Here is a 27,500-nt window from a genome sequence, read left to right as displayed (position 1 = left end):
AACCAGTTGTCATCTGTGATCTTTTTTGTTTTGTTTTTTATCAATTTCAATTGTGCTTCTTTTGCCGTTTGCCTGAATATATAGTTGATGTTTTGTACTGCTAGATTGATGCCTTCTTTACTGTGAGTGAATGTGGTATCCAGAAAGTTATCTAAGAGTGTTTGGATATTTTGGTTCCAGGTTGCTTTCTGGTATTCTTCTGTGCTGTTTTGGGCCCATCTGTATGAATTTCTGATGTTGTACAGCTTACTGGGCTGTGAATGTGTGGTTGTTTCCATGTCTGTTCTTTTGAGGAACAAGGTAATTTGGCTGTGATCAGACAGAGGTGTTAGTGGCTTGACAGTGAATGAGCTGAGAGAGAAAGGGTCAATGTCTGTGATCATATAGTCTACTGTACTGTGGCCAAGAGGTGAGCAGTAGGTGAATCTCCCCAAAGTGTCCCCCCGTAACCTACCATTGACAAAGTACAGACCCAGGCTTCTACAGAGCTGCAAAAGATCCCTTCCGTTTTTGTTGACGGTGCTGTCACTGTTGTTTCTATGGGGGAGATTAAGGCAGTTAGAAACAGTATGTCCTGCAATAAAGCTGTCCCCTCGTGTGCTCGTTAGATCAGGTAGTGTTCCTGTGCGCGCATTTGTGTCCCCACAGATGAGCACATTTCCCTGGGCCTGGAAATGGCACGTCTCTTCCTCAAGGGTGGGGAAGATCTCCTCTGAGTAATATGGGGATTCTGAGGGGGGGATATAAATTGCGCAAAGGAACACATCTTTTTCTGTCAGTACAAGTTCTTTTTTCAGTTTTAACCAAATGTGATATTTGCCAATTTTGAGGGGGTCAATTAGATGTTGTAGTTTGGATTTGTACCAAATGATCAGTCCTCCAGAGTCTCTGCCTCTATTAACAGAGCTGTGTTTCTGTGACGGTACAATTACCTCTCTGTAACCTGTGGGACAGTGAGTGACAATGTCAGCCTTACATCTCTGTCTCTGTCTCTGTCTCTGTCTCTGTCTCTGTCTCTGTCTCTGTCTCTGTCTCTGTCTCTGTCTCTGTCTCTCTGTCTCTCTGTCTCTCTGTCTCTCTGTCTCTCTGTCTCTCTGTCTCTCTGTCTCTCTGTCTCTCTGTCTCTGTGTCTCTGTGTCTCTGTGTCTCTGTGTCTCTGTGTCTCTCTGTCTCTCTGTCTCTCCGTCTCCCCCCTCTCTCGCTCTCTGTCTCCCCCCTCTCTCGCTCTCTGTCTCTCCCCTCTCTCGCTCTCTGTCTCCCCCCTCTCTCGCTCTCTGTCTCTCGCTCTCTCTGTCTCTCGCTCTCTCTGTCTCTCGCTCTCTCTGTCTCTCGCTCTCTCTGTCTCTCGCTCTCTCTGTCTCTCGCTCTCTCTGTCTCTCGCTCTCTCTGTCTCTCGCTCTCTCTGTCTCTCGCTCTCTCTGTCTCTCGCTCTCTCTGTCTCTCGCTCTCTCTGTCTCTCGCTCTCTCTGTCTCTCGCTCTCTCTGTCTCTCGCTCTCTCTGTCTCTCGCTCTCTCTGTCTCTCGCTCTCTCTGTCTCTCGCTCTCTCTGTCTCTCGCTCTCTCTGTCTCTCGCTCTCTCTGTCTCTCGCTCTCTCTGTCTCTCGCTCTCTCTGTCTCTCGCTCTCTCTGTCTCTCGCTCTCTCTGTCTCTCGCTCTCTCTGTCTCTCGCTCTCGCTCTGTCTCTCGCTCTCGCTCTGTCTCTCGCTCTCGCTCTGTCTCTCGCTCTCGCTCTGTCTCTCGCTCTCGCTCTGTCTCTCGCTCTCGCTCTGTCTCTCGCTCTCGCTCTGTCTCTCGCTCTCGCTCTGTCTCTCGCTCTCGCTCTGTCTCTCGCTCTCGCTCTGTCTCTCGCTCTCGCTCTGTCTCTCGCTCTCGCTCTGTCTCTCGCTCTCGCTCTGTCTCTCGCTCTCGCTCTGTCTCTCGCTCTCGCTCTGTCTCTCGCTCTCGCTCTGTCTCTCGCTCTCGCTCTGTCTCTCGCTCTCGCTCTGTCTCTCGCTCTCGCTCTGTCTCTCGCTCTCGCTCTGTCTCTCGCTCTCTCTCTGTCTCTCTCTCTCTCTGTCTCGCTCTCTCTCTGTCTCGCTCTCTCTCTGTCTCGCTCTCTCTCTGTCTCGCTCTCTCTCTGTCTCGCTCTCTCTCTGTCTCGCTCTCTCTCTGTCTCGCTCTCTCTCTGTCTCGCTCTCTCTCTGTCTCGCTCTCTCTCTGTCTCGCTCTCTCTCTGTCTCGCTCTCTCTCTGTCTCGCTCTCTCTCTGTCTCGCTCTCTCTCTGTCTCGCTCTCTCTCTGTCTCGCTCTCTCTCTGTCTCGCTCTCTCTCTGTCTCGCTCTCTCTCTGTCTCGCTCTCTCTCTGTCTCGCTCTCTCTCTGTCTCCCCCCTCTCTCGCTCTCTGTCTCCCCCCTCTCTCGCTCTCTGTCTCCCCCCTCTCTCGCTCTCTGTCTCCCCCCTCTCTCGCTCTCTGTCTCCCCCCTCTCTCGCTCTCTGTCTCCCCCCTCTCTCGCTCTCTGTCTCCCCCCTCTCTCGCTCTCTGTCTCCCCCCTCTCTCGCTCTCTGTCTCCCCCCTCTCTCGCTCTCTGTCTCCCCCCTCTCTCGCTCTCTGTCTCCCCCCTCTCTCGCTCTCTGTCTCCCCCCTCTCTCGCTCTCTGTCTCCCCCCTCTCTCGCTCTCTGTCTCCCCCCTCTCTCGCTCTCTGTCTCCCCCCTCTCTCGCTCTCTGTCTCCCCCCTCTCCCGCTCTCTGTCTCCCCCCTCTCTCGCTCTCTGTCTCCCCCCTCTCTCGCTCTCTGTCTCCCCCCTCTCTCGCTCTCTGTCTCCCCCCTCTCTCGCTCTCTGTCTCTCTCTCACACACACAAACCCTTCGGAGTCATCCCACCTCAACAAGCACAAGAAAGAGGTTTAAGACACCGACCATGTCAGATTGTTTTTGAAATAGTTTCTGTAGTTAGAAACCGATACGATTAGCATTCCCGAAACATTATTTTGTTAAAATTTAAATTGAAGCCAATTGAGTGCACCCAAATTGGCATTTTTATTTATTTATTTATATGATTCAAATAATCTTCAATAAATATAGTGCCTAACATCCAATTTGGACCATAATTATTCCTAACGATGAGTAAGACATGAGGAATCCAATAAAAGTATCCAATCCCACCCAGGGACCTCCACACCCCACACCAATCCCACCCAGGGACCTCCACACCCCACACCAATCCCACCCAGGGACCTCCACACCCCACACCAATCCCACCCAGGGACCTCCACACCCCACACCAATCCCACCCAGGGACCTCCACACCCCACACCAATCCCACCCAGGGACCTCCACAACCCACACCAATCCCACCCAGGGACCTCCACACCCCACACCAATCCCACCCAGGGACCTCCACAACCCCACACCAATCCCACCCAGGGACCTCCACACCCCACACCAATCCCACCCAGGGACCTCCACAACCCACACCAATCCCACCCCAACAACCAGTATACAGTATCAGTTCTCTGTCTGACAAGTAATGCACTGACTTCAATGGCTAACTTCTCTGAACAGGGGAAAATAAAAACATCAGCAGATTCAGATGGAATATATTACATAAGAGGAAGAAGCAATACTCCAAGCAACACCATACTACCTGCCAGACATAGAGAATTAATACTATATACTGGTTGTTGGGGTGGGATTGGCGTGGGGTGTGGGGGGGGTCCCTGGGTGGGATTGGCGTGGGGGGGGTCCCTGGGTGGGATTGGCATGGGGCGTGGGGGGGGGGGGGGGGGGTCCTGGTTGGGATTGGCGGGGGGGGGGGGTCCCTGGGTGGGATTGGCATGGGGTGTGGGGGGGATTGGTGTAGGGTGTGGGGGGGGTCCTTGGGTGGGATTGGCGTGGGGTTGGGGGGGGCTCCCTGGGTGTGATTGGCGTGGGGTGTGGGGGGGGTCCCTGGGTGGGATTGGCGTGGGGAGGCCTGGGTGGGATTTTGATACATTTTATGGGACGTCTTAATCATTGTTATGAAGAAGACTTGTGGTCCAAATTGGATGTTAGGTGCAATTCAATTCGCTTTATTTCTCAGAGATCTAATTATAAATTTTATCAAAATAATGTTACAGGAATGCTAATCTTACCTGTTGCTAACTGCAGAAACGATTTCAGAACAATCTGAGATGATGGGTGACATCATGGCTTGTTGATACGACATGGAATGGCCCTTCTGCCTTCTAGAATTTCTGTTGTAATATTACTCGACAAATAGTAAGCTATAACAAAAATGAGTCGTACCCTAGCAACCAGACAAGCTGGATACAACAGAAACAGAACAAAGTTAACAAATGTCCTTTTTCGTCCCTTCATCCCTTCTCTCCTCCCTTTTTCCCTCCCTTTGTCTCTCCCTTTGTCTCTCCCTTTGTCTCTCCCTTTGACCCTCCCTTTTTCCCTCCCTTTTTCCCTCCCTTTGTCTCTCCCTTTGACCCTCCCTTTGACCCTCCCTTTGTCTCTCCCTTTGTCTCTCCCTTTGTCTCTCCCTTTGTCTCTCCCTTTGTCTCTCCCTTTGTCTCTCCCTTTGTCTCTCCCTTTGTCTCTCCCTTTGTCTCTCCCTTTGTCTCTCCCTTTGTCTCTCCCTTTGTCTCTCCCTTTGTCTCTCCCTTTGTCTCTCCCTTTGTCCCTCCCTTTGACCCTCCCTTTGACCCTCCCTTTGTCTCTCCCTTTGTCTCTCCCTTTGTCCCTCCCTTTGACCCTCCCTTTGACCCTCCCTTTGACCCTCCCTTTGACCCTCCCTTTGATCCTCCCTTTGATCCTCCCTTTGATCCTCCCTTTGTCCCTCCCTTTGTCCCTCCCTTTGTCCCTCCCTTCGTCCTCCTTCATTCTCATTGCTCCTCCAGTCTCGTCGGCCTCCCCCTCCCCCTCCCCCCCCTCCCGTCCACAGTCACGATGATGGTAGTGGTGTCGAGGAGGTTGTGATAGCTCTGTATGACTTCTACGGTCCTGAACCACATGACCTGACTATGACCAAGGGAGGAGAATACGTCATACTGGAGAAATGTGACATCAACTGGTACAAGGCCCGCAACATATACGGGTCAGTACGGTGTGTATGTGGGCCTGTGCTTACTGTAGCTTGGCCCCTGGTGTATAATCTCACTGTAGCTTGGCCCCTGGTGTATAATCTCACTGTTACTTGGCCCCTGGTGTATAATCTCACTGTTACTTGGCCCCTGGTGTATAATCTCACTGTAGCTTGGCCCCTGGTGTATAATCTCACTGTAGCTTGGCCCCTGGTGTCTAATCTCATTGTAGCTTGGCCCCTGGTGTCTAATCTCATTGTAGCTTGGCCCCTGGTGTATAATCTCACTGTAGCTTGGCCCCTGGTGTATAATCTCACTGTAGCTTGGCCCCTGGTGTATAATCTCACTGTAGCTTGGCCCCTGGTGTATAATCTCACTGTAGCTTGGCCCCTGGGGTATAATCTCACTGTAGCTTGGCCCCTGGGGTATAATCTCACTGTAGTTTGGCCCCTGGTATATAATCTCTCACTGTAGTTTGGCCCCTGGTATATAATCTCTCACTGTAGCTTGGCCCCTGGTGTATAATCTCACTGTAGCTTGGCCCCTGGTGTATAATCTCACTGTAGCTTGGCCCCTGGTGTATAATCTCACTGTAGCTTGGCCCCTGGTGTATAATCTCACTGTAGCTTGGCCCCTGGTGTATAATCTTTGTCTTTTTTAGACTCTCACATTGCACATCTTTGTCGTTTCTTCTTCTATGGCTGGCCTCGCTAATATTGAGTTTGTTTGTTTGTTTTGTTTGTTTGTTTGTTTGTTGAAATGCAGGAAGGAGGGCTACATCCCCAGCAACTACGTGACAGATAAAAAACTGGGGAACCTGGAACAGTATGCGTGAGTAGAACGTGGTACAGAAACACCGTTAGAACGTTCAGTCTCTTTTACATCAGCACAACGGTCGATGCTAAGAGGGATCCTTGGGACGTCCATACCCTTACCCTAACCCTAACCCTAACCTTAACCCTTTTTTTAAATGAAAACTTTAATAACCATCACCACCAACATTGCGAGCAAAACATTTTAGTATCCCCCCCCTCTTTTTTTAGAGTTCCTTTCATGCAATTATACATATTTTGCCAGTGGGCGAAGAGAACATTTAGCAATTTTATAACTAATTTCCTAAAATTCTCCTCATTTTGCCATAGGATGGAGAGAAATGTTTGCAGATTTTAATTTATCTGAGTGAGACTGAAATTTAAAGGGGTCCCCCGGTCGGTAATTCAATCATGATTACTAAATTTAGATAGTCTAGCGGCCAGCAATTTTTTTTACATTTTATTTCACCTTTATTTAACTTCTCTGGGATATGTGGGACGCTAACGTCCCACTTGGCCAAAAGCCAGTAAAAATGCAGAGTGCCAAATTCAAATAAATTACTATAAAAATCAAACTTTCATGAAATCACACATGCATTACACTGAAATGAAAGCTACACTTGTTGTGAATCCAGCCAACATGTCAGATTTCAAATAGGCTTTTCAGCGAAAGCAAACGATGCTATTATCTAAGGATAGCACTATTGTAAACAAAGAGAGAGAAGCATATTTCAACCCTGCAGGCGCGACACAAAACGCAGAAATAAAAATATAATTCATGCCTTACCGAGCTTCTGTTGTTGGCACTCCAATATGTCCCATAAACATCACAAATGGTCCTTTTTGTTCAATTAATTCCGTCAATATATATTCAAAATGTCCATTTATTTGGCGCGTTTGATCCAGAAAAACACCGGTTCCAACTTGTGCAACGTGACTACAAAATATCTCAAAAGTTACCTGTAAACTTTGCCAAAACATTTCAAACTACTTTTGTAATACAACTTTAGGTATTTTTTTACGTAAATAATCGATAAAATTGAAGACGAGATGACCTGTGTTAAATACAGGATTAAAACAAACTGTAGCTAGCTTTCTGGTCACGCGCCTCTAACAGTACACTTCAAGATGGCCGTACTTCTTCATTACACAAAGGAAAAAACCTCAACCATTTTCTAAAGACTGTTGACATCCAGTGGAAGCGGTAGGAACTGCAAGAAGGTGAATTAAGAAATCTGGATTCCCAATGAAACCTCATTGAAAAGAGAGTGACCTAAAAAAAAAAAAAAATCTGAATGGTTTGTCCTCGGGGTTTCGCCTGCTAAATAAGTTCTGTTATACTCACAGACATGATTCAAACAGTTTTAGAAACTTCAGAGTGTTTTCTATCCAAATCTATAATATGCATATCTTATCGTCTGGGGATGAGTAGCTGGCAGTTGAATTTGGGTATGCTTTTCATCCAAACGTGAAAATGCTGCCCCCTATCCTAGAGAAGTTAACCAGGCAGGCCAGTTGAGAACAAGTTCTCATTTACAATTGTGACCTGGCCAAGATAAAGCAAAGCAGTACGACACAAACAACACAGAGTTACACATGGGATAAACAAACGTAAACAATTAGCCAGCTAACGATTCCATTAAAGTTTGCAAATAAGTCAACCTGGTCTCAGAGCATTAGTGTGGTGTTATGTCCATCATCCATTTCGTATGATATATTACGAATTACAATATTGTACATGAAAAATGTACAATATGTTACAAATTTGAACAAATTCTAGCTAGGTGGCTAACTTTAGTTAGCTGGCTAACGTTAGCTAGGCTTGGGGTTAGGGTTAAATTTAGGAGTTAGCATGTAAGCTAACCCCTTCCCCTATCCCTTTTAGCTAAACCATTTAAGCTAAGTAGTTGCAAAGTAGCTAAACAAGTAGTATGTCATTGAAAAGTTGCTACGATGCTAAAGTTGTCGGTGCTGAGATTCGAACTCGCAACCTTTAGGTTGCTAGACGTTCATCACTCATTTACGTATGATATATTACGAATTACAATTCGTATTATATGCTACGAATTTGAAAAACGCACTGTGACGAATTTGGTAAACTTATATGTTACGAATTCTAGCTAGGTGACTAACGTTAGCTGGGCTAGGTTAGGGGAAGGGTTAGCTAACGTTAGCTGGGCTAGGTTAGGGGAAGGGTTAGCTAACGTTAGCTAGGCTAGGTTAGGGGAAGGGCTAGCTAACGTTAGCTAGGCTAGGTTAGGGGAAGGGCTAGCTAACGTTAGCTAGGCTAGGTTAGGGGAAGGGCTAGCTAACGTTAGCTGGGCTAGGTTAGGGGAAGGGCTAGCTAACGTTAGCTGGGCTAGGTTAGGGGAAGGGCTAGCTAACGTTAGCTGGGCTAGGTTAGGGGAAGGGCTAGCTTACATGCTATGTAGCTAAAAAGTAGTAGAACATTTTCTAATCAGCTAAAACGTTAAAGTTGTCGGTGATGAGATTCGAATTCTCAACTTTTTTGGATTGCTAGACGTTGACGTTATACGCCTACCCATCCACCCCGACCAATCACCCTACTTCTATGTTTGCCTTAAGTAATAATCTGTCTTATGTAACCATTACAGACGTAACATACCATACTAATTTGATTGTCCTGAATTTACATTTACTATGTTACATTTGGTCTATGAGACCAGGCTGAGTGCACAATTTTTTTTTGTGGGGGGGGGGGGGGGGGGCTATAGTAAGCTACACCACCGGTTTCAAATCAAACTTAATTTGTCACGTGCACCGAATACAACATGTTTAGACCTTACTGTGAAATGCTTACTTACAAGCCCTTTAACCAACAATGCAGTTCAAGAAAGAGTTAAGAAAATATGATGTACTGGGCCGTACGCACAACACTCTGTAGCGCCTTACGGTCAGATGCCGAGCTGTTGCTATACCAGGCGGTGATGCAACCGGGCAGGATGCTCTCGATGGTGCAGCTCTAGAACGTTTTGAGGATCTGGGACCCATGCCAAGTCTTTTCAGTCTCCTGAGGTGGAAAAGGTGTTGTCGTGCCCTCTTAACAACTGCTGTGGTGTGTTTGGACTATGATAGTTTGTGATGTGGACACCAAGGAACTTGAAACTCTCGACCCGTTCCACTACAGCCCCGTCAATGTTAATTGGGTCATGTTCGGCCCGCCTTTTCCTGTTGTCCACGATCAGCTCCTTTATCTTGCTCACATTGAGGGAGAGGTTGTTGTCCTGGCACCACACTGCAGGTCTCTGACCTCCTCCCTATAGGCTGTCTCATCGTTGTCAGGTCTCTGACTTCCTCCCTATAGGCCGTCTCATCGTTGTCGGTGATCAGGCCTACCACTCTTGTGTCGTCAGCAAACTTAATGATGGTGTTGGAGTCATGTTGGCCACACAGTCGTAGGTGAACAGGAGTACAGGAGGGGACTAACTACACACCCCTGAGGGGCCCCAGTGTTGAGAATCAGCATTGCAGACGTGTTGTTGCCTACCCTTACCACCTGAGGGCGGCCCGTCAGGAAGTCCAGGATCCAGTTGCAGAGGGAGGTGTTTAGTCCCAGGGTCCTTACCTTAGTGATGAGCTTTGTGGGCACTATGGTGTTGAACGCTGAGCTGTAGTCATTGAATACCATTCTCACATAGGTGTTATTTTGTCCAGGTGGGAAAGGGCAGTGTGGAGTGCAATGGAGATGACATGATCTGTTGGTGCTGTATGCAAATTCAAGTGGGTCTAGGGTTGCTGGGATAATGGTGTTGATGTGAGCCATGACCAGCCTTTCAAAGCATTTCATGGCTACAGACGTGAGTGCTACGGGTCGGTAATCATTTAGGCAGGTTACCTTCGCTTCCTTGGGCACAGGGACTATGGTGGTCGGCTTGAAACATGTAGGTATTACAGACTCGGTCAGGGAGAGGGTGAAAATGTCAGTGAAGACACTTGCCAGGTGGTTCGCTCATGCTTTGAGTATTCGTCCTGGTAATCCGTCTGGCCTTGTGAATGTTGACCTGTTTAAAAGGTCTTGCTCACATCGGCTGCCGAGAGCGTTATCACTGTTGTCCAGAACAGCTAGTGCTGTCATGCATGCTTTATTTTTTAAATGTTTTTATTTAACCTTTATTTAACTAGGCAAGTCAGTTAAGAACTAATTCTTATTTACAATGATGACCTAGGAACAGTGGGTTAACTGCCTTGTTCAGGGGCAGAACGACAGATTTTTAGCTTGTCAGCTCGGGGATTCAACAAGGTAAAAATCTGTCATTCTGCCAATGAGCAAGGCAGTTAACCCACTGTTCCTCGGTAGGCCGTCAGTGTCGCTTGCCTCGAGCATAAAAGGCTTGCGTCACTGGGCAGCTCGCGGCTGGGTTTCCCTTTGTAGTCCGTAACAGTTTTCAATCCCTGCCACATCCGACGAGCGTCAGAGCCCGGTGTAGTAGGATTAAATCTTAATCCTGTATTGACGCTTTTGCTTGTTTGATGGTTCGTCTGAGGGCATAGCGGGATTTCTTTATAAGCGTCCGGATTAGTGTACCGCTCCTTGAAAAGCGGCATGATCCTGGCACTAGTAGTGCGTGACGAATGCCCTGCCTTCTTCTTCTGTGGGTTTTATGGCGGACTACATCCTAAAAAAAAGATCTAGACAGACAGGCGGAGAGCCAGAAGCCAATAGAACCATTGCCACATGCGTTTGTCAGCTAAATGACACTTATTTTATTATTTTATACTTTGTGATTTGACCTAGTTTTTTCCCCCATAGATCCCATTTGGTCTTGAAAGCACCAATATCTCACCACCACTAATGAGATGGGTGTTGCGTCGAAGCTTCTCAAAGTCAGGGGGGTGTGGTCAATAGTGTGCATCTCATCTCATCTGCTGTCGCATGGTACCTGGATTGATATTTGGTTTTAATGCAGACGATAGCACTGCTGAATCCAGCTTCACAGAAATATGAGCTGGCGAAGGTTACCATGAGTTGTAATGCTCTGAGGGAGATGGCTGGGTATTCCCTTTGAGGCAGGAATCAAAACTTCTCCGTACTGACTCGTGAATGTGTTGTGTGCAGCATTCGGTCACATGACAGCTCGAACGGCCGAACTTGACCGTTGCACTTACAATTCAAGCGTCAATGGTCAAGTGCGGACTTTTCCCACGATCTAAGGGCACTCTCTATTTTAGATTTTTAAGGTTAACCACATTACAAAGACAATGTATTTGTTACAGTGTGTGTGTATATATATATATATATATATATATATATATATATATATATATATATATATATATATATATATATATATATATATATATATATATATATATATATATATATATATATAGTGTAAATGGACACCCCTTCAAATTAGTGTATTTGGCTCTTTCTGCCACATCCGTTGCTGGCAGGTGTTTTTTAAAATCGAGCACCCAGCCATGCAATCTCCACAGGAAAACATTAGAAGTAGAATGACCTTACTGAAGAGATCAGTGATTTTCAATGTGGCACCGTCATAGGATACCACCTTTCCAAAAAGTCAGTTTGTCAAATTTCTACCCTGCTGGAGCTGCCCCGGTCCACTGTACGTGCTGTTATCATAAAGTGGAAACATCTAGGAGCAACAACGGCTCAGACGCGAAGTGGTAGACCACACAAGCCCGCAGAACAGGACCGCTTAGTGCTGAAGCGCTTAAAAATGCTCTCTCTGTCGGTTGCAACACTCACAACCGAGTTCCAAACTGCCTCTGGAAGCAACGTCAGCACAATAACTGTTAGTCGGGATCTTCATGAAATGAGTTTCCATGGCAGAGCAGCCGCACACAAGCCTAAGATCACCATGGGCAATGCCAAGCCTCGGCTGGAGTGGTGTAAAGCTCGCCACCATTGGACTCAGTGGAAACGTGTTCTCTGCAGTAATGAATCGCGCTTCACCATCTGGCAGTCCGATGGGACAAATCTGGGTTTTGCGGATGCCAGGGAAACACTACCTGCCCCAATGCATAGTGCCAACTGTAAAGTTTGGTGTAGGAGGAATAATGGTCTGGGGCTGTTTTTCATGGTTCGGGCCCCTTAGTTCCAGTGAAGAGAAATCTTAACACTACAGCATACAATGACATTCTAGAAGATTCTGTGCTTCCAACTTTGTGGCAACAGTTTGGGGAAGGCTCTTCCCTGTTTCAGCATGACAATGCCCCTGTGCACAAAGCGAGGTCCATACAGAAATGGTTTGTCGAGATCGGTGTGGAAGAACTTGACTGGTCACCTTTGGGCTGAAATGGAACGCCGACTGCGAGACGGGCCTAATCGCCTAACATCAGGGCCCAACCTCACTAATGCTCTTGTGGCTGAATGGAAGCAAGTCCCCACAGCAATGTTCCAACATCTAGTGGAATGCCTTCCCAGAAGAGTGGAGGCTGTTTTAGCAGCAAAGGGGGGTCCAACTCCATATTAATGCCTTCCCAGAAGAGTGGAGGCTGTTATAGCAGCAAAGGGGGGTCCAACTCCATATTAATGACTTCCCTGAAGAGTGGAGGCTGTTATAGCAGCAAAGGGGGGTCCAACTCCATATTAAAGCCTTCCCTGAAGAGTGGAGGCTGTTATAGCAGCAAAGGGGGACCAACTCCATATTAATGCCTTCCCAGAAGAGTGGAGGCTGTTATAGCAGCAAAGGGGGACCAACTCCATATTAATGACTTCCCTGAAGAGTGGAGGCTGTTATAGCAGCAAAGGGGGGAGGGGGCAACTCCATATTAATGCCTTCCCAGAAGACTGGAGGCTGTTATAGCAGCAAAGGGGGGACCAACTCCATATTAATGACTTCCCAGAAGAGTGGAGGCTGTTATAGCAGCAAAGGGGGGAGACCAACTCCGTATTAATGCCTTCCCAGAAGAGTGGAGGCTGTTATAGCAGCAAAGGGGGGGGACCAACTCCATATTAATGCCTTCCCAGAAGAGTGGAGGCTGTTATAGCAGCAAAGGGGAACCAACTCCATATTAATGACTTCCCTGAAGAGTGGAGGCTGTTATAGCAGCAAAGGGGGACCAACTCCATATTAATGACTTCCCTGAAGAGTGGAGGCTGTTATAGCAGCAAAGGGGGGAGGGGGCAACTCCATATTAATGCCTTCCCAGAAGACTGGAGGCTGTTATAGCAGCAAAGGGGGGACCAACTCCATATTAATGACTTCCCAGAAGAGTGGAGGCTGTTATAGCAGCAAAGGGGGGAGACCAACTCCGTATTAATGCCTTCCCAGAAGAGTGGAGGCTGTTATAGCAGCAAAGGGGGGGGACCAACTCCATATTAATGCCTTCCCAGAAGAGTGGAGGCTGTTATAGCAGCAAAGGGGAACCAACTCCATATTAATGACTTCCCTGAAGAGTGGAGGCTGTTATAGCAGCAAAGGGGGGTCCAACTCCATATTAATGACTTCCCAGAAGAGTGGAGGCTGTTATAGCAGCAAAGGGGGGTCCAACTCCATATTAATGCCTTCCCAGAAGAGTGGAGGCTGTTATAGCAGCAAAGGGGGGTCCAACTCCATATTAATGCCTTCCCAGAAGAGTGGAGGCTGTTATAGCAGCAAAGGGGGGTCCAACTCCATATTAATGACTTCCCTGAAGAGTGGAGGCTGTTATAGCAGCAAAGGGGGGGACCAACTCCATATTAAAGCCTTCCCAGAAGAGTGGAGGCTGTTATAGCAGCAAAGGGGAGGACCAACTCCATATTAATGACTTCCCAGAAGAGTGGAGGCTGTTATAGCAGCAAAGGGGGGACCAACTCCATATTAATGACTTCCCAGAAGAGTGGAGGCTGTTATAGCAGCAAAGGAGGGACCAACTCCATATTAATGCCTTCCCTGAAGAGTGGAGGCTGTTATTTAAAGCAGCAAAGGAGGGACCAACTCCATATTAATGCCTTCCCAGAAGAGTGGAGGCTGTTATAGCAGCAAAGGGGAGGACCAACTCCATATTAATGACTTCCCAGAAGAGTGGAGGCTGTTATAGCAGCAAAGGGGGGGGGGGGGCCAACTCCATATTAATGACTTCCCAGAAGAGTGGAGGCTGTTATAGCAGCAAAGGAGGGACCAGCTCCATATTAATGACTTCCCAGAAGAGTGGAGGCTGTTATAGCAGCAAAGGAGGGACCAACTCCATATTAATGCCTTCCCAGAAGAGTGGAGGCTGTTATAGCAGCAAAGGGGGGGGGACCAACTCCATATTAATGACTTCCCAGAAGAGTGGAGGCTGTTATAGCAGCAAAGGAGGGACCAGCTCCATATTAATGACTTCCCAGAAGAGTGGAGGCTGTTATAGCAGCAAAGGAGGGACCAACTCCATATTAATGACTTCCCAGAAGAGTGGAGGCTGTTATAGCAGCAAAGGGGGGGGTCCAACTCCATATTAATGACTTCCCAGAAGAGTGGAGGCTGGTATAGCAGCAAAGGGGGGACCAACTCTATATTAATGCCTTCCCAGAAGAGTGGAGGCTGTTATAGCATTAAAGGGGGGTCCAACTCCATATTAATGCCTTCCCAGAAGAGTGGAGGCTGTTATAGCAGCAAAGCGGGGGGGGGGGGACCTCCATATTAATGACTGCCCTGAAGAGTGGAGGCTGTTATAGCAGCAAAGGGGAGGACCAACTCCATATTAATGACTTCCCAGAAGAGTGGAGGCTGTTATAGCAGCAAAGGGGGGACCAACTCCATATTAATGACTTCCCAGAAGAGTGGAGGCTGTTATAGCAGCAAAGGAGGGACCAACTCCATATTAATGCCTTCCCTGAAGAGTGGAGGCTGTTATAGCAGCAAAGGAGGGACCAACTCCATATTAATGCCTTCCCAGAAGAGTGGAGGCTGTTATAGCAGCAAAGGGGAGGACCAACTCCATATTAATGACTTCCCAGAAGAGTGGAGGCTGTTATAGCAGCAAAGGGGGGGGGGGACCAACTCCATATTAATGACTTCCCAGAAGAGTGGAGGCTGTTATAGCAGCAAAGGAGGGACCAACTCCATATTAATGACTTCCCAGAAGAGTGGAGGCTGTTATAGCAGCAAAGGGGGGGACCAACTCCATATTAATGCCTTCCCAGAAGAGTGGAGGCTGTTATAGCAGCAAAGGGGGGTCCAACTCCATATTAATGCCTTCCCAGAAGAGTGGAGGCTGTTATAGCAGCAAAGGGGGGTCCAACTCCATATTAATGCCTTCCCAGAAGAGTGGAGGCTGTTATAGCAGCAAAGTGGGGGACCAACTCCATATTAATGACTTCCCAGAAGAGTGGAGGCTGTTATAGCAGCAAAGGGGGGTCCAACTCCATATTAATGACTTCCCTGAAGAGTGGAGGCTGTTATAGCAGCAAAGGGGGGGCCAACTCCATATTAAAGCCTTCCCAGAAGAGTGGAGGCTGTTATAGCAGCAAAGGAGGGACCAACTCCATATTAATGCCTTCCCTGAAGAGTGGAGGCTGTTATAGCAGCAAAGGAGGGACCAACTCCATATTAATGCCTTCCCAGAAGAGTGGAGGCTGTTATAGCAGCAAAGGGGAGGACCAACTCCATATTAATGACTTCCCAGAAGAGTGGAGGCTGTTATAGCAGCAAAGGGGGGGGGGGGGACCAACTCCATATTAATGACTGCCCTAAAGAGTGGAGGCTGTTATAGCAGCAAAGGGGGGGGGGGGACCTCCATATTAATGACTGCCCTGAAGAGTGGAGGCTGTTATAGCATTAAAGGGGGGGACCAACTCCATATTAATGACTTCCCAGAAGAGTGGAGGCTGTTATAGCAGCAAAGGGGGGGGGGACCAACTCCATATTAATGCCATGATTTTGGAATGAGATGTTCGACGATCAAGTGTCCACAAACTATTGGCTGTTTTTTTAGTGTATATTATACAATTTAATACATTTTGAGATTTTATTTTGAATTTAGTGAGTCTGGCTTTAAGTGTTATATTGCAGTGGAACTAATGGATTGGTGTGTTTCAGCTGGTACAGTAAACATGTCAACCGGAACAAAGCTGAGGAACTACTGAGGACAGAGGCGAGTAAACAGAAATGTGTGTGTGTGTTGTCTGTAGTGTGTGTGTGTGTCTATGTAGTGTGTGTACTGTCTGTGTTGTATGTGTACTATCTGTAGTGTGTGTGTGTCTATGTAGTGTGTGTACTGTCTGTGTTGTATGTGTACTATCTGTAGTGTGTGTGTGTCTATGTAGTGTGTGTACTGTCTGTGTTGTATGTGTACTATCTGTAGTGTGTGTGTGTCTATGTAGTGTGTGTACTGTCTGTGTTGTATGTGTACTATCTGTAGTGTGTGTGTGTCTATGTAGTGTGTGTACTGTCTGTGTTGTATGTGTACTATCTGTAGTGTGTGTGTGTCTATGTAGTGTATGTACTGTCTGTGTTGTATGTGTACTATCTGTAGTGTGTGTGTGTGTCTATGTAGTGTGTGTACTGTCTGTGTTGTATGTGTACTATCTGTAGTGTGTGTGTGTCTATGTAGTGTGTGTACTGTCTGTGTTGTATGTGTACTATCTGTAGTGTGTGTCTATGTAGTGTGTGTACTGTCTGTGTTGTATGTGTACTATCTGTAGTGTGTGTGTGTCTATGTAGTGTGTGTACTGTCTGTGTTGTATGTGTACTGTCTGTAGTGTGTGTGTGTGTGTGTGTGTGTGTGTGTGTGTGTGTGTGTGTGTGTGTGTGTGTCTATGTAGTGTGTGTGTGTGTCTATGTAGTGTGTGTACTGTCTGTGTAGTGTGTGTAGTGTGTGTACTGTCTGTGTTGTGTGTGTACTGTCTGTGTTGTGTGTGTACTGTCTGTGTTGTGTGTGTACTGTGTAGTGTGTGTGTGTGTACTGTGTAGTGTGTGTGTGTGTACTGTGTAGTGTAGTGTGTGTGTGTAGTGGTTGTGTGTAGTGGTTGTGTGTAGTGGTTGTGTGTACTGTGTAGTGGTTGTGTGTACTGTGTAGTGGTTGTGTGTACTGTGTAGTGGTTGTGTGTACTGTGTAGTGGTTGTGTGTACTGTGTAGTGGTTGTGTGTACTATGTAGTGGTTGTGTGTACTATGTAGTGTGTGTGTAGTGGTTGTGTGTAGTGGTTGTGTGTACTGTGTAGTGTGTGTGTGTACTGTGTAGTGTGTGTGTGTACTGTGTAGTGTGTGTGTAACTCTGTCTCCCTGTACAGGATAAAGAGGGCGGGTTCATGGTAAGAGACTCCAGTAAGCCAGGGACCTACACCGTCTCCCTGTACACCAAGTCAGCAGGGTAACGCATCAAAGGGGTTCCTTAGTTTAGTGCCGACTGTAAAGTTTGGTGTAGGAGGAATAATGGTCTGGGGCTGTTTTTCATGGTTCTAGTTTATAACGTTGTTTAAATGTTCTATTCGGTCAGCATGTTTCAATTCTTGTGTCGGTTAAACATTGTTTAAAGTTTGGATCATTGGAACGTTGCATAAATGTTGTGTGAACGTCACAGGGAGGGAGGTGCAGCGATCAGACATTACCACATCAAGGAGACCTCAGGCTGCCCCAGACAGTTCTACCTGGCTGAAAAACACCTGTTCACCTTGATACCTGACCTCATAGAGTACCACAACCACAACGCTGCAGGTAGAGTACACACACACACACACACACACACACACACACACACACACACACACACACACACACACACAATCAACATGTATTCACATGTACCAAGGGATCCACACACTTTCACTTCAATTCAAGGCTCTGTATTGGCATGGCAAACGTATGTTAACATTGCCAAAGTCTCTCTCGCTCTCGCTTTCGCCCTTTTTCTCCTCTCCTCTCTCGCTCTTTTTCTCCTCTCCTCTCGCCCTTCTCGCCTCTCTCGCCCTTCTCTCCTCTCTCGCCCTTCTCTCCTCTCTCGCCCTTCTCTCCTCTCTCGCCCTTCTCTCCTCTCTCGCCTCTTCTTTCTCTCGCCCTTCCTCTTTCTCTCGCGCCTCCTCTTTCTCTCCCCCTTCTCACCTCTCTCACCCTTTTCTCCTCTCTCCTCTCTCAGGTCTGGTAGCCAGGTTGAGGTATCCAGTAGGAAAGGAGAGATTGGCTCCATCCACAGCAGGCTTTAGCTACGGTGAGATTCTACTCTACCCTGTTCTACTCTACCCTGTTCTACTCTACCCTGTTCTACTCTACCCTGTTCTACTCTACTCTACCCTGTTCTACTCTACTCTACCCTGTTCTACTCTACTCTACCCTGTTCTACTCTACTCTACCCTGTTCTACTCTACTCTACCCTGTTCTACTCTACTCTACCCTGTTCTACTCTACTCTACCCTGTTCTACTCTACTCTACCCTGTTCTACTCTACTCTACCCTGTTCTACTCTACTCTACCCTGTTCTACTCTACTCTACCCTGTTCTACTCTACTCTACCCTGTTCTACTCTACTCTACCCTGTTCTACTCTACTCTACCCTGTTCTACTCTACCCTGTTCTACTCTACCCTGTTCTACTCTACCCTGTTCTACTCTACCCTGTTCTACTCTACCCTGTTCTACTCTACTCTACCCTGTTCTACTCTACTCTACCCTGTTCTATTCTACCCTGTTCTACTCTACCCTGTTCTACTCTACCCTGTTCTACTCTACCCTGTTCTACTCTACCCTGTTCTACTCTACCCTGTTCTACTCTACTTTGCCCTGTTCTACTCTACTCTGCCCTGTTCTACTCTACTCTGCCCTGTTCTACTCTACTTTGCCCTGTTCTACTCTACCCTGTTCTACTCTACCCTGTTCTACTCTACCCTGTTCTACTCTACCCTGTTCTACTCTACCCTGTTCTACTCTACCCTGTTCTACTCTACTCTACCCTGTTCTACTCTACCCTGTTCTGTTCTACTCTACCCTGTTCTACTCTACTCTACCCTGTTCTACTCTACTCTACCCTGTTCTACTCTACCCTGTTCTACTCTACCCTGTTCTACTCTACCCTGTTCTACTCTACCCTGTTCTACTCTACCCTGTTCTACTCTACTTTGCCCTGTTCTACTCTACTCTACCCTGTTCTACTCTACTCTGCCCTGTTCTACTCTACTCTACCCTGTTCTACTCTACTCTACCCTGTTCTACTCTACTCTACCCTGTTCTACTCTACTCTGTTCTACACTACTCTGTTCTACTCTGTTCTACTCTACCCTGTTCTACATTACTCTACCCTGTTCTACAATACTCTACCCTGTTCTACTCTACCCTGTTCTACATGACTCTACCCTGTTCTACATTACTCTACTTTACCCTGTTCTACTCTACTCTACTCTGTTCTACTCTACTCTGTTCTACTCTACCCTGTTCTACTCTGTTCTACTCTACCCTGTTCTACATTACTCTACCCTGTTCTACAATACTCTACCCTGTTCTACTCTACTCTACTCTGTTCTACTCTACTCTACCCTGTTCTACTCTGCCCTGTTCTACTCTACTCTACCCGGTTCTACACTACTCTACTCTACCCTGTTCTACACTGTTCTACTCTACTCTACACTGTTCTACTCTACTCTACCCTGTTCTACTCTACTCTACCCTGTTCTACTCTACCCTGTTCTACACTACTCTGCCCTGTTCTACTCTACTCTGCCCTGTTCTACTCTGCCCTGTTCTACTCTGCCCTGTTCTACTCTGCCCTGTTCTACTCTGCCCTGTTCTACTCTGCCCTGTTCTACTCTGCCCTGTTCTACTCTACTCTACGCTGTTCTACACTACTCTGCCCTGTTCTACTCTACTCTACCCTGTTCTACTCTACCCTGTTCTACACTACTCTACTCTGTTCTACTCTACTCTACCCTGTTCTACTCTACCCTGTTCTACTCTACCCTGTTCTACTCTACTCTACTCTGTTCTACTCTACTCTACTCTGTTCTACTCTACTCTACCCTGTTCTACTCTAATCTACCCTGTTCTACTCTACTCTACACTGTTCTACTCTACTCTACACTGTTCTACTCTACTCTGTTCTACTCTACTCTACCCTGTTCTACTCTACTCTGTTCTACTCTACCCTGTTCTACTCTGTTCTACTCTACTCTGTTCTACTCTACTCTGTTCTACTCTACGCTGTTCTACTCTACTCTACTCTGTTCTACTCTACTCTAACCTGTTCTACTCTACTCTACTCTGTTCTACTCTACTCTGTTCTACTCTACTCTACTCTGTTCTACTCTACTCTACTCTGTTCTACTCTACTCTACTCTGTTCTACTCTACTCTACTCTGTTCTACTCTACTCTACCCTGTTCTACTCTACTCTACCCTGTTCTACTCTACTCTGTTCTACTCTACCCTGTTCTACTCTACTCTACTCTGTTCTACTCTACTCTGTTCTACTCTACCCTGTTCTACTCTGTTCTACTCTACCCTGTTCTACATGACTCTACCCTGTTCTACATTACTCTACTTTACCCTGTTCTACTCTACTCTACCCTGTTGTACTCTACCCTGTTCTACACTACTCTACCCTGTTCTACTCTACCCTGTTCTACACTACTCTACCCTGTTCTACACTACTCTACCCTGTTCTACACTACTCTGTTCTACTCTACTCTACCCTGTTGTACTCTACTCTACCCTGTTGTACTCTACCCTGTTCTACACTACTCTACCCTGTTCTACTCTACTCTGCCCTGTTCTACTCTACTCTACCCTGTTCTACTCTACCCTGTTCTACTCTACCCTGTTCTACTCTACCCTGTTCTACCCTGTTCTACTCTACTCTACCCTGTTCTACTCTACTCTACCCTGTTCTACTCTACCCTGTTCTACTCTACTCTGTTCTACTCTACTCTGTTCTACTCTACTCTGTTCTACTCTACTCTACACTGTTCTACTCTACTCTGTTCTACTCTACCCTGTTCTACTCTGTTCTACTCTACTCTACTCTGTTCTACTCTACTCTACCCTGTTCTACTCTACTCTGTTCTACTCTACTCTACTCTGTTCTACTCTACCCTGTTCTACTCTACCCTGTTCTACTCTGTTCTACTCTACTCTACTCTGTTCTACTCTACTCTGTTCTACTCTACTCTACTCTGTTCTACTCTACTCTGTTCTACTCTACTCTGTTCTGTTCTACTCTACTCTACCCTGTTCTACTCTACTCTACCCTGTTCTACTCTACTCTACACTGTTCTACTCTACTCTGTTCTACTCTACTCTGTTCTACTCTACTCTGTTCTACTCTACTCTACTCTACTCTGTTCTACTCTACTCTGTTCTACTCTGTTCTACTCTGTTCTACTCTACTCTACTCTGTTCTACTCTACTCTACTCTGTTCTACTCTACTCTACCCTGTTCTACTCTACTCTACCCTGTTCTACTCTACCCTGTTCTACTCTACCCTGTTCTACTCTACCCTGTTCTACTCTACCCTGTTCTACTCTACTCTACCCTGTTCTACCCTACTCTACCCTGTTCTACCCTGTTCTACACTACTCTACTCCGTTCTACACTACTCCACCCTGTTCTACTCCACCCTGTTCTACTCCACCCTGTTCTACTCTACCCTGTTCTACTCTACCCTGTTCTACTCTACCCTGTTCTACTCTACCCTGTTGTACTCTACCCTGTTCTACTCTACTCCGTTCTACACTACTCTGCTCTACTCTGTTCTACACTACTACTCCGTTCTACACTACTCCGTTCTACTCTACTCTATTCTACCCTGTTCTACTCTACTCTACCCTGTTCAACTCTACCCTACTCTACCCTGTTCTACTCTACTCTACCCTGTTCAACTCTACCCTACTCTACTCTACCCTGTTCTACTCTACTCTACCCTGTTCTACTCTACCCTGTTCTACTCTACCCTACTCTACTCTACCCTGTTCTACACTACTCTACTCCGTTCTACACTACTCCGTTCTACTCTACTCTACCCTGTTCTACTCTACTCTACCCTGTTCAACTCTACCCTACTCTACTCTACCCTGTTCTACCCTGTTCTACTCTACTCTACCCTGTTCTACTCTACCCTGTTCTACTCTACTCTACCCTGTTCTACTCTTCTCTACCTTGTTCTACTCTACTCTACCCTGTTCTACCTTACCCTGTTCTACTCTACCCTGTTCTACTCTACCCTGTTCTACTCTACCCTGTTCTACTCTACCCTGTTCTACTCTACCCTGTTCTACTCTACCCCATTCTACTCTACTCTAACCTGTTCTACTCTACTCTAACCTGTTCTACTCTACTCTAACCTGTTCTACTCTACTCTACCCTGTTCTACTCTACCCTGTTCTACTCTACCCTGTTCTACTCTACCCTGTTCTGCTCTACTCTACCCTGTTCTGCTCTACTCTACCCTGTTCTGCTCTACTCTACCCTGTTCTGCTCTACTCTACCCTGTTCTACTCTACTCTACCCTGTTCTACTCTACTCTACCCTGTTCTACTCTACTCTACCCTGTTCTACTCTACTCTACCCTGTTCTACTCTACTCTACCCTGTTCTACTCTACTCTGTTCTACTCTACTCTGTTCTACTCTACTCTACCCTATTCTACTCTACTCTACCCTATTCTACTCTACTCTACCCTGTTTTACTCTACCCTGTTTTACTCTACCCTGTTTTACTCTACCCTGTTCTACTCTACCCTGTTCTACACCACACTACTCTACCCTGTTCTACTCTTCTCTACCCTGTTCTACTCTACCCTGTTCTGCTCTACTCTACCCTGTTTTACCCTACCCTGTTTTACTCTACCCTGTTTTACTCTACCCTGTTTTACTCTACCCTGTTTTACTCTACCCTGTTCTACTCTACCCTGTTCTACTCTACCCTGTTCTACTCTACCCTGTTCTACTCTACCCTGTTCTACTCTACCCTGTTCTACTCTACCCTGTTCTACCCTGTTCTACTCTACTCTACCCTGTTCTACTCTACTCTGTTCTACCCTGTTCTACTCTACTCTACCCTGTTCTACTCTACTCTGTTCTACTCTACTCTACACTGTTCTACTCTACTCTGTTCTACTCTACCCTGTTCTACTCTGTTCTACTCTACTCTACTCTGTTCTACTCTACTCTACCCTGTTCTACTCTACTCTGTTCTACTCTACTCTACCCTGTTCTACTCTACCCTGTTCTACTCTGTTCTACTCTACTCTACTCTGTTCTACTCTACTCTGTTCTACTCTACTCTACCCTGTTCTACTCTACTCTACCCTGTTCTACTCTACTCTACCCTGTTCTACTCTACTCTACCCTGTTCTACTCTACTCTACCCTGTTCTACTCTACTCTGTTCTACTCTACTCTGTTCTACTCTACTCTGTTCTACTCTACTCTGTTCTACTCTACTCTGTTCTACTCTGTTCTACTCTGTTCTACTCTGTTCTACTCTACTCTGTTCTACTCTACTCTACTCTGTTCTACTCTACTCTACTCTGTTCTACTCTACTCTACCCTGTTCTACTCTACTCTACCCTGTTCTACTCTACTCTACCCTGTTCTACTCTACTCTGTTCTACTCTACTCTGTTCTACTCTACTCTGTTCTACTCTACTCTGTTCTACTCTACTCTGTTCTACTCTACTCTGTTCTACTCTGTTCTACTCTGTTCTACTCTACTCTGTTCTACTCTACTCTACTCTGTTCTACTCTACTCTACTCTGTTCTACTCTACTCTACTCTGTTCTACTCTACTCTACCCTGTTCTACTCTACTCTACCCTGTTCTACTCTACTCTACCCTGTTCTACCCTGTTCTACACTACTCTACTCCGTTCTACACTACTCCACCCTGTTCTACTCCACCCTGTTCTACTCTACCCTGTTCTACTCTACCCTGTTCTACTCTACCCTGTTCTACTCTACCCTGTTCTACTCTACCCTGTTCTACTCTACCCTGTTCTACTCTACCCTGTTCTACACTACTCTACTCCGTTCTACTCTACTCCGTTCTACACTACTCTACTCTACTCTGTTCTGTTGTACTCTACCCTGTTCTACTCTACTCCGTTCTACACTACTCTGCTCTACTCTGTTCTACACTACTACTCCGTTCTACACTACTCCGTTCTACTCTACTCTATTCTACCCTGTTCTACTCTACTCTACCCTGTTCAACTCTACCCTACTCTACCCTGTTCTACTCTACTCTACCCTGTTCAACTCTACCCTACTCTACTCTACCCTGTTCTACTCTACTCTACCCTGTTCTACTCTACCCTGTTCTACTCTACCCTACTCTACTCTACCCTGTTCTACACTACTCTACTCCGTTCTACACTACTCCGTTCTACTCTACTCTACCCTGTTCTACTCTACTCTACCCTGTTCAACTCTACCCTACTCTACTCTACCCTGTTCTACCCTGTTCTACTCTACTCTACCCTGTTCTACTCTACCCTGTTCTTCTCTACCCTGTTCTTCTCTACCCTGTTCTACTCTTCTCTACCTTGTTCTACTCCACTCTACCCTGTTCTACCTTACCCTGTTCTACTCTACCCTGTTCTACTCTACCCTGTTCTACTCTACCCTGTTCTACTCTACCCCATTCTACTCTACTCTAACCTGTTCTACTCTACTCTAACCTGTTCTACTCTACTCTAACCTGTTCTACTCTACTCTAACCTGTTCTACTCTACTCTACCCTGTTCTACTCTACTCTACCCTGTTCTACTCTACCCTGTTCTACTCTACCCTGTTCTACTCTACTCTACCCTGTTCTACTCTACTCTACCCTGTTCTGCTCTACTCTACCCTGTTCTGCTCTACTCTACCCTGTTCTACTCTACTCTACCCTGTTCTACTCTACTCTACCCTGTTCTACTCTACTCTACTCTGTTCTACTCTACTCTGTTCTACTCTACTCTGTTCTACTCTACTCTACCCTATTCTACTCTACTCTACCCTATTCTACTCTACTCTACCCTGTTCTACTCTACTCTACCCTGTTTTACTCTACCCTGTTTCACTCTACCCTGTTCTACTCTACCCTGTTCTACACCACACTACTCTACCCTGTTCTACTCTTCTCTACCCTGTTCTACTCTACCCTGTTCTGCTCTACTCTACCCTGTTTTACTCTACCCTGTTTTACTCTACCCTGTTTTACTCTACCCTGTTTTACTCTACCCTGTTTTACTCTACCCTGTTTTACTCTACCCTGTTTTACTCTACCCTGTTCTACTCTACCCTGTTCTACTCTACCCTGTTCTACTCTACCCTGTTTTACTCTACCCTGTTTTACTCTACCCTGTTTTACTCTACCCTGTTTTACTCTACCCTGTTTTACTCTACCCTGTTTTACTCTACCCTGTTTTACTCTACCCTGTTTTACTCTACCCTGTTCTACTCTACCCTGTTCTACTCTACCCTGTTCTACTCTACCCTGTTCTACTCTACCCTGTTCTACTCTACCCTGTTCTACTCTACTCGATACTGTTCTACTCTACTCGATACTGTTCTACTCTACTCGATACTGTTCTACTCTACTCTACACTGTTCTACTCTACTCTACCCTGTTCTACTCTGTTCTACTCTACCCTGTTCTTCTCTACCCTGTTCTACTCTACTCTACCCTGTTCTACTCTACCCTGTTCTACTCTACTCTACTCTACCCTACCCTGTTCTACTCTACTCTACCCTGTTCTATTCTACTCTACCCTGTTCTATTCTACTCTACCCTGTTCTACTCTACTCTACTCTACCCTGTTCTACTCTACCCTGTTCTACTCTACCCTGTTCTACTCTACCCTGTTCTACTCTACCCTGTTCTACTCTACTCTACCCTGTTCTACTCTACTCTACCCTGTTCTACTCTACTCTACCCTGTTCTACTCTACCCTGTTCTACTCTTCTCTACCCTGTTCCACTCTACCCTGTTCTACTCTACTCTACCCTGTTCTACTCTACCCTGCTCTACTCTACTCTACCCTACTCTACCCAACTCTACTCTACCCTACCCAACTCTATTCTACTCTACTCTACTCCGCCCAACTCCACTCAACAATACTCTACTCTACTCTACCCTGCCCTACTCAACAATACTCTACTCTACTCTACCCTACCCTACTCCACAATACTCTACTCTACAATACTCCACCCTACTCTACTCCACCCTACTCTACTCTACTCTACCCGACCCTACTCTGCTCTACCCTACTCTGCTCTACCCTACTCTACTCTACTCTACCCTACCATACTCAACAATACTCTACTCTACTCTACAATACTCCACCCTACTCTACTCTACCCTACCCTACTCTGCTCTACCCTACTCTGCTCTACCCTACTCTACTCTACTCTACCCTACCATACTCAACAATACTCTACTCTACTCTACAATACTCCACCCTACTCTACTCTACCCTACCCTACTCTGCTCTACCCAACTCTACTCTGCTCTACCCAACTCTACTCTGCTCTACCCAACTCTACTCTGCTCTACCCAACTCTACTCTGCTCTACCCAACTCTACTCTGCTCTACTCTACTCTACAATACTCTACTCTACTCTGCTCTACCCTACTCTGCTCTACCCTACTCTGCTCTACTCTACTCTACAATACTCTACTCTACAATACTCTACAATACTCTACCCTACTCTTCTCTACCCTACTCTGCTCTACCCTACTCTACCCTACTCTACTCTGCTCTGCTCTACTCTACTCTACTCTACTCTACTCTACAATACTCTACCCTACCCTACCCTACTCTACCCTACTCTGCTCTACTCTACTCTACCCTACTCTGCTCTACCCTACTCTGCTCTACCCTACTCTGCTCTACTCTACCCTACTCTGCTCTATCCTACTCTACCCTACTCTACCCTACTCTGCTCTGCTCTACCCTACTCTACCCTACTCTACCCTACTCTACCCTACTCTACCCTGCTCTACCCTGCTCTACTCTACTCCATACAGAGAAGTGGGAGATCAACCCTTGTGAGCTGACCTTCATGAAGGAGCTGGGTAGTGGTCAGTTTGGGGTGGTGCGGCTGGGGAAATGGAGAGCTCAGCACAAGGTAGCCATCAAGGCTATCAGAGAGGGAGCCATGTACGAAGAGGACTTCATAGAGGAAGCCAAGGTTATGATGTGAGTAGAATACATCACACACAGGACTTCATAGAGGAAGCCAAGGTTATGATGTGAGTAGAATACATCACACACAGGACTTCATAGAGGAAGCCAAGGTTATGATGTGAGTAGAATACATCACACACAGGACTTCATAGAGGAAGCCAAGGTTATGATGTGAGTAGAATACATCACACACAGGACTTCATAGAGGAAGCCAAGGTTATGATGTGAGTAGAATACATCACACATGGGCTGACAGACAGCACACATCGATAGACGAATAGATGGATGGACACACACGGGCTGACAGACAGAACACATCGATAGACGAATAGATGGATGGACACACACGGGCTGACAGACAGCACACATCGATAGACGAATAGATGGATGGACACACACAGGCTGACAGACAGCACACATCGATAGATGAATAGATGGATGGACACACGGGCTGACAGACAGAACACATCGATAGACGAATAGATGGATGGACACACACACACGGGCTGACAGACAGCACACATCGATAGACGAATAGATGGATGGACACACGGGCTGACAGACAGAACACATCGATAGACGAATAGATGGATGGACACACGGGCTGAC

At 46.5% G+C, this 27,500-nt stretch overlaps 1 protein-coding gene across 1 annotated transcript in view; it reads left to right on the top strand.

Annotated features, from left to right (window-relative positions):
• Positions 1–4,829: 4,829 nt before the first annotated feature.
• LOC129845388 (tyrosine-protein kinase Tec-like) overlaps positions 4,830–27,500 on the top strand; it is a gene marked incomplete at its 5' end in the record, with an annotated part of 33,632 nt that continues 10,961 nt past the window's right edge. Inside the window, 7 exons of the mRNA XM_055913299.1 lie at positions 4,830–5,059; positions 5,811–5,876; positions 15,844–15,898; positions 17,036–17,115; positions 17,326–17,459; positions 17,878–17,949; positions 26,732–26,903. Coding sequence (XP_055769274.1) covers positions 4,830–5,059; positions 5,811–5,876; positions 15,844–15,898; positions 17,036–17,115; positions 17,326–17,459; positions 17,878–17,949; positions 26,732–26,903 — 809 coding nt within the window. The remainder of the gene's footprint in view (positions 5,060–5,810; positions 5,877–15,843; positions 15,899–17,035; positions 17,116–17,325; positions 17,460–17,877; positions 17,950–26,731; positions 26,904–27,500) is intronic.

This window comes from Salvelinus fontinalis, unplaced genomic scaffold (assembly GCF_029448725.1).
Source record: "Salvelinus fontinalis isolate EN_2023a unplaced genomic scaffold, ASM2944872v1 scaffold_0286, whole genome shotgun sequence".
Lineage (NCBI taxonomy): Eukaryota > Metazoa > Chordata > Actinopteri > Salmoniformes > Salmonidae > Salvelinus > Salvelinus fontinalis.
The sequence above is the reverse complement of the archived record's forward strand: the minus strand, read 5'-3'. Positions and strand labels throughout refer to the sequence as shown.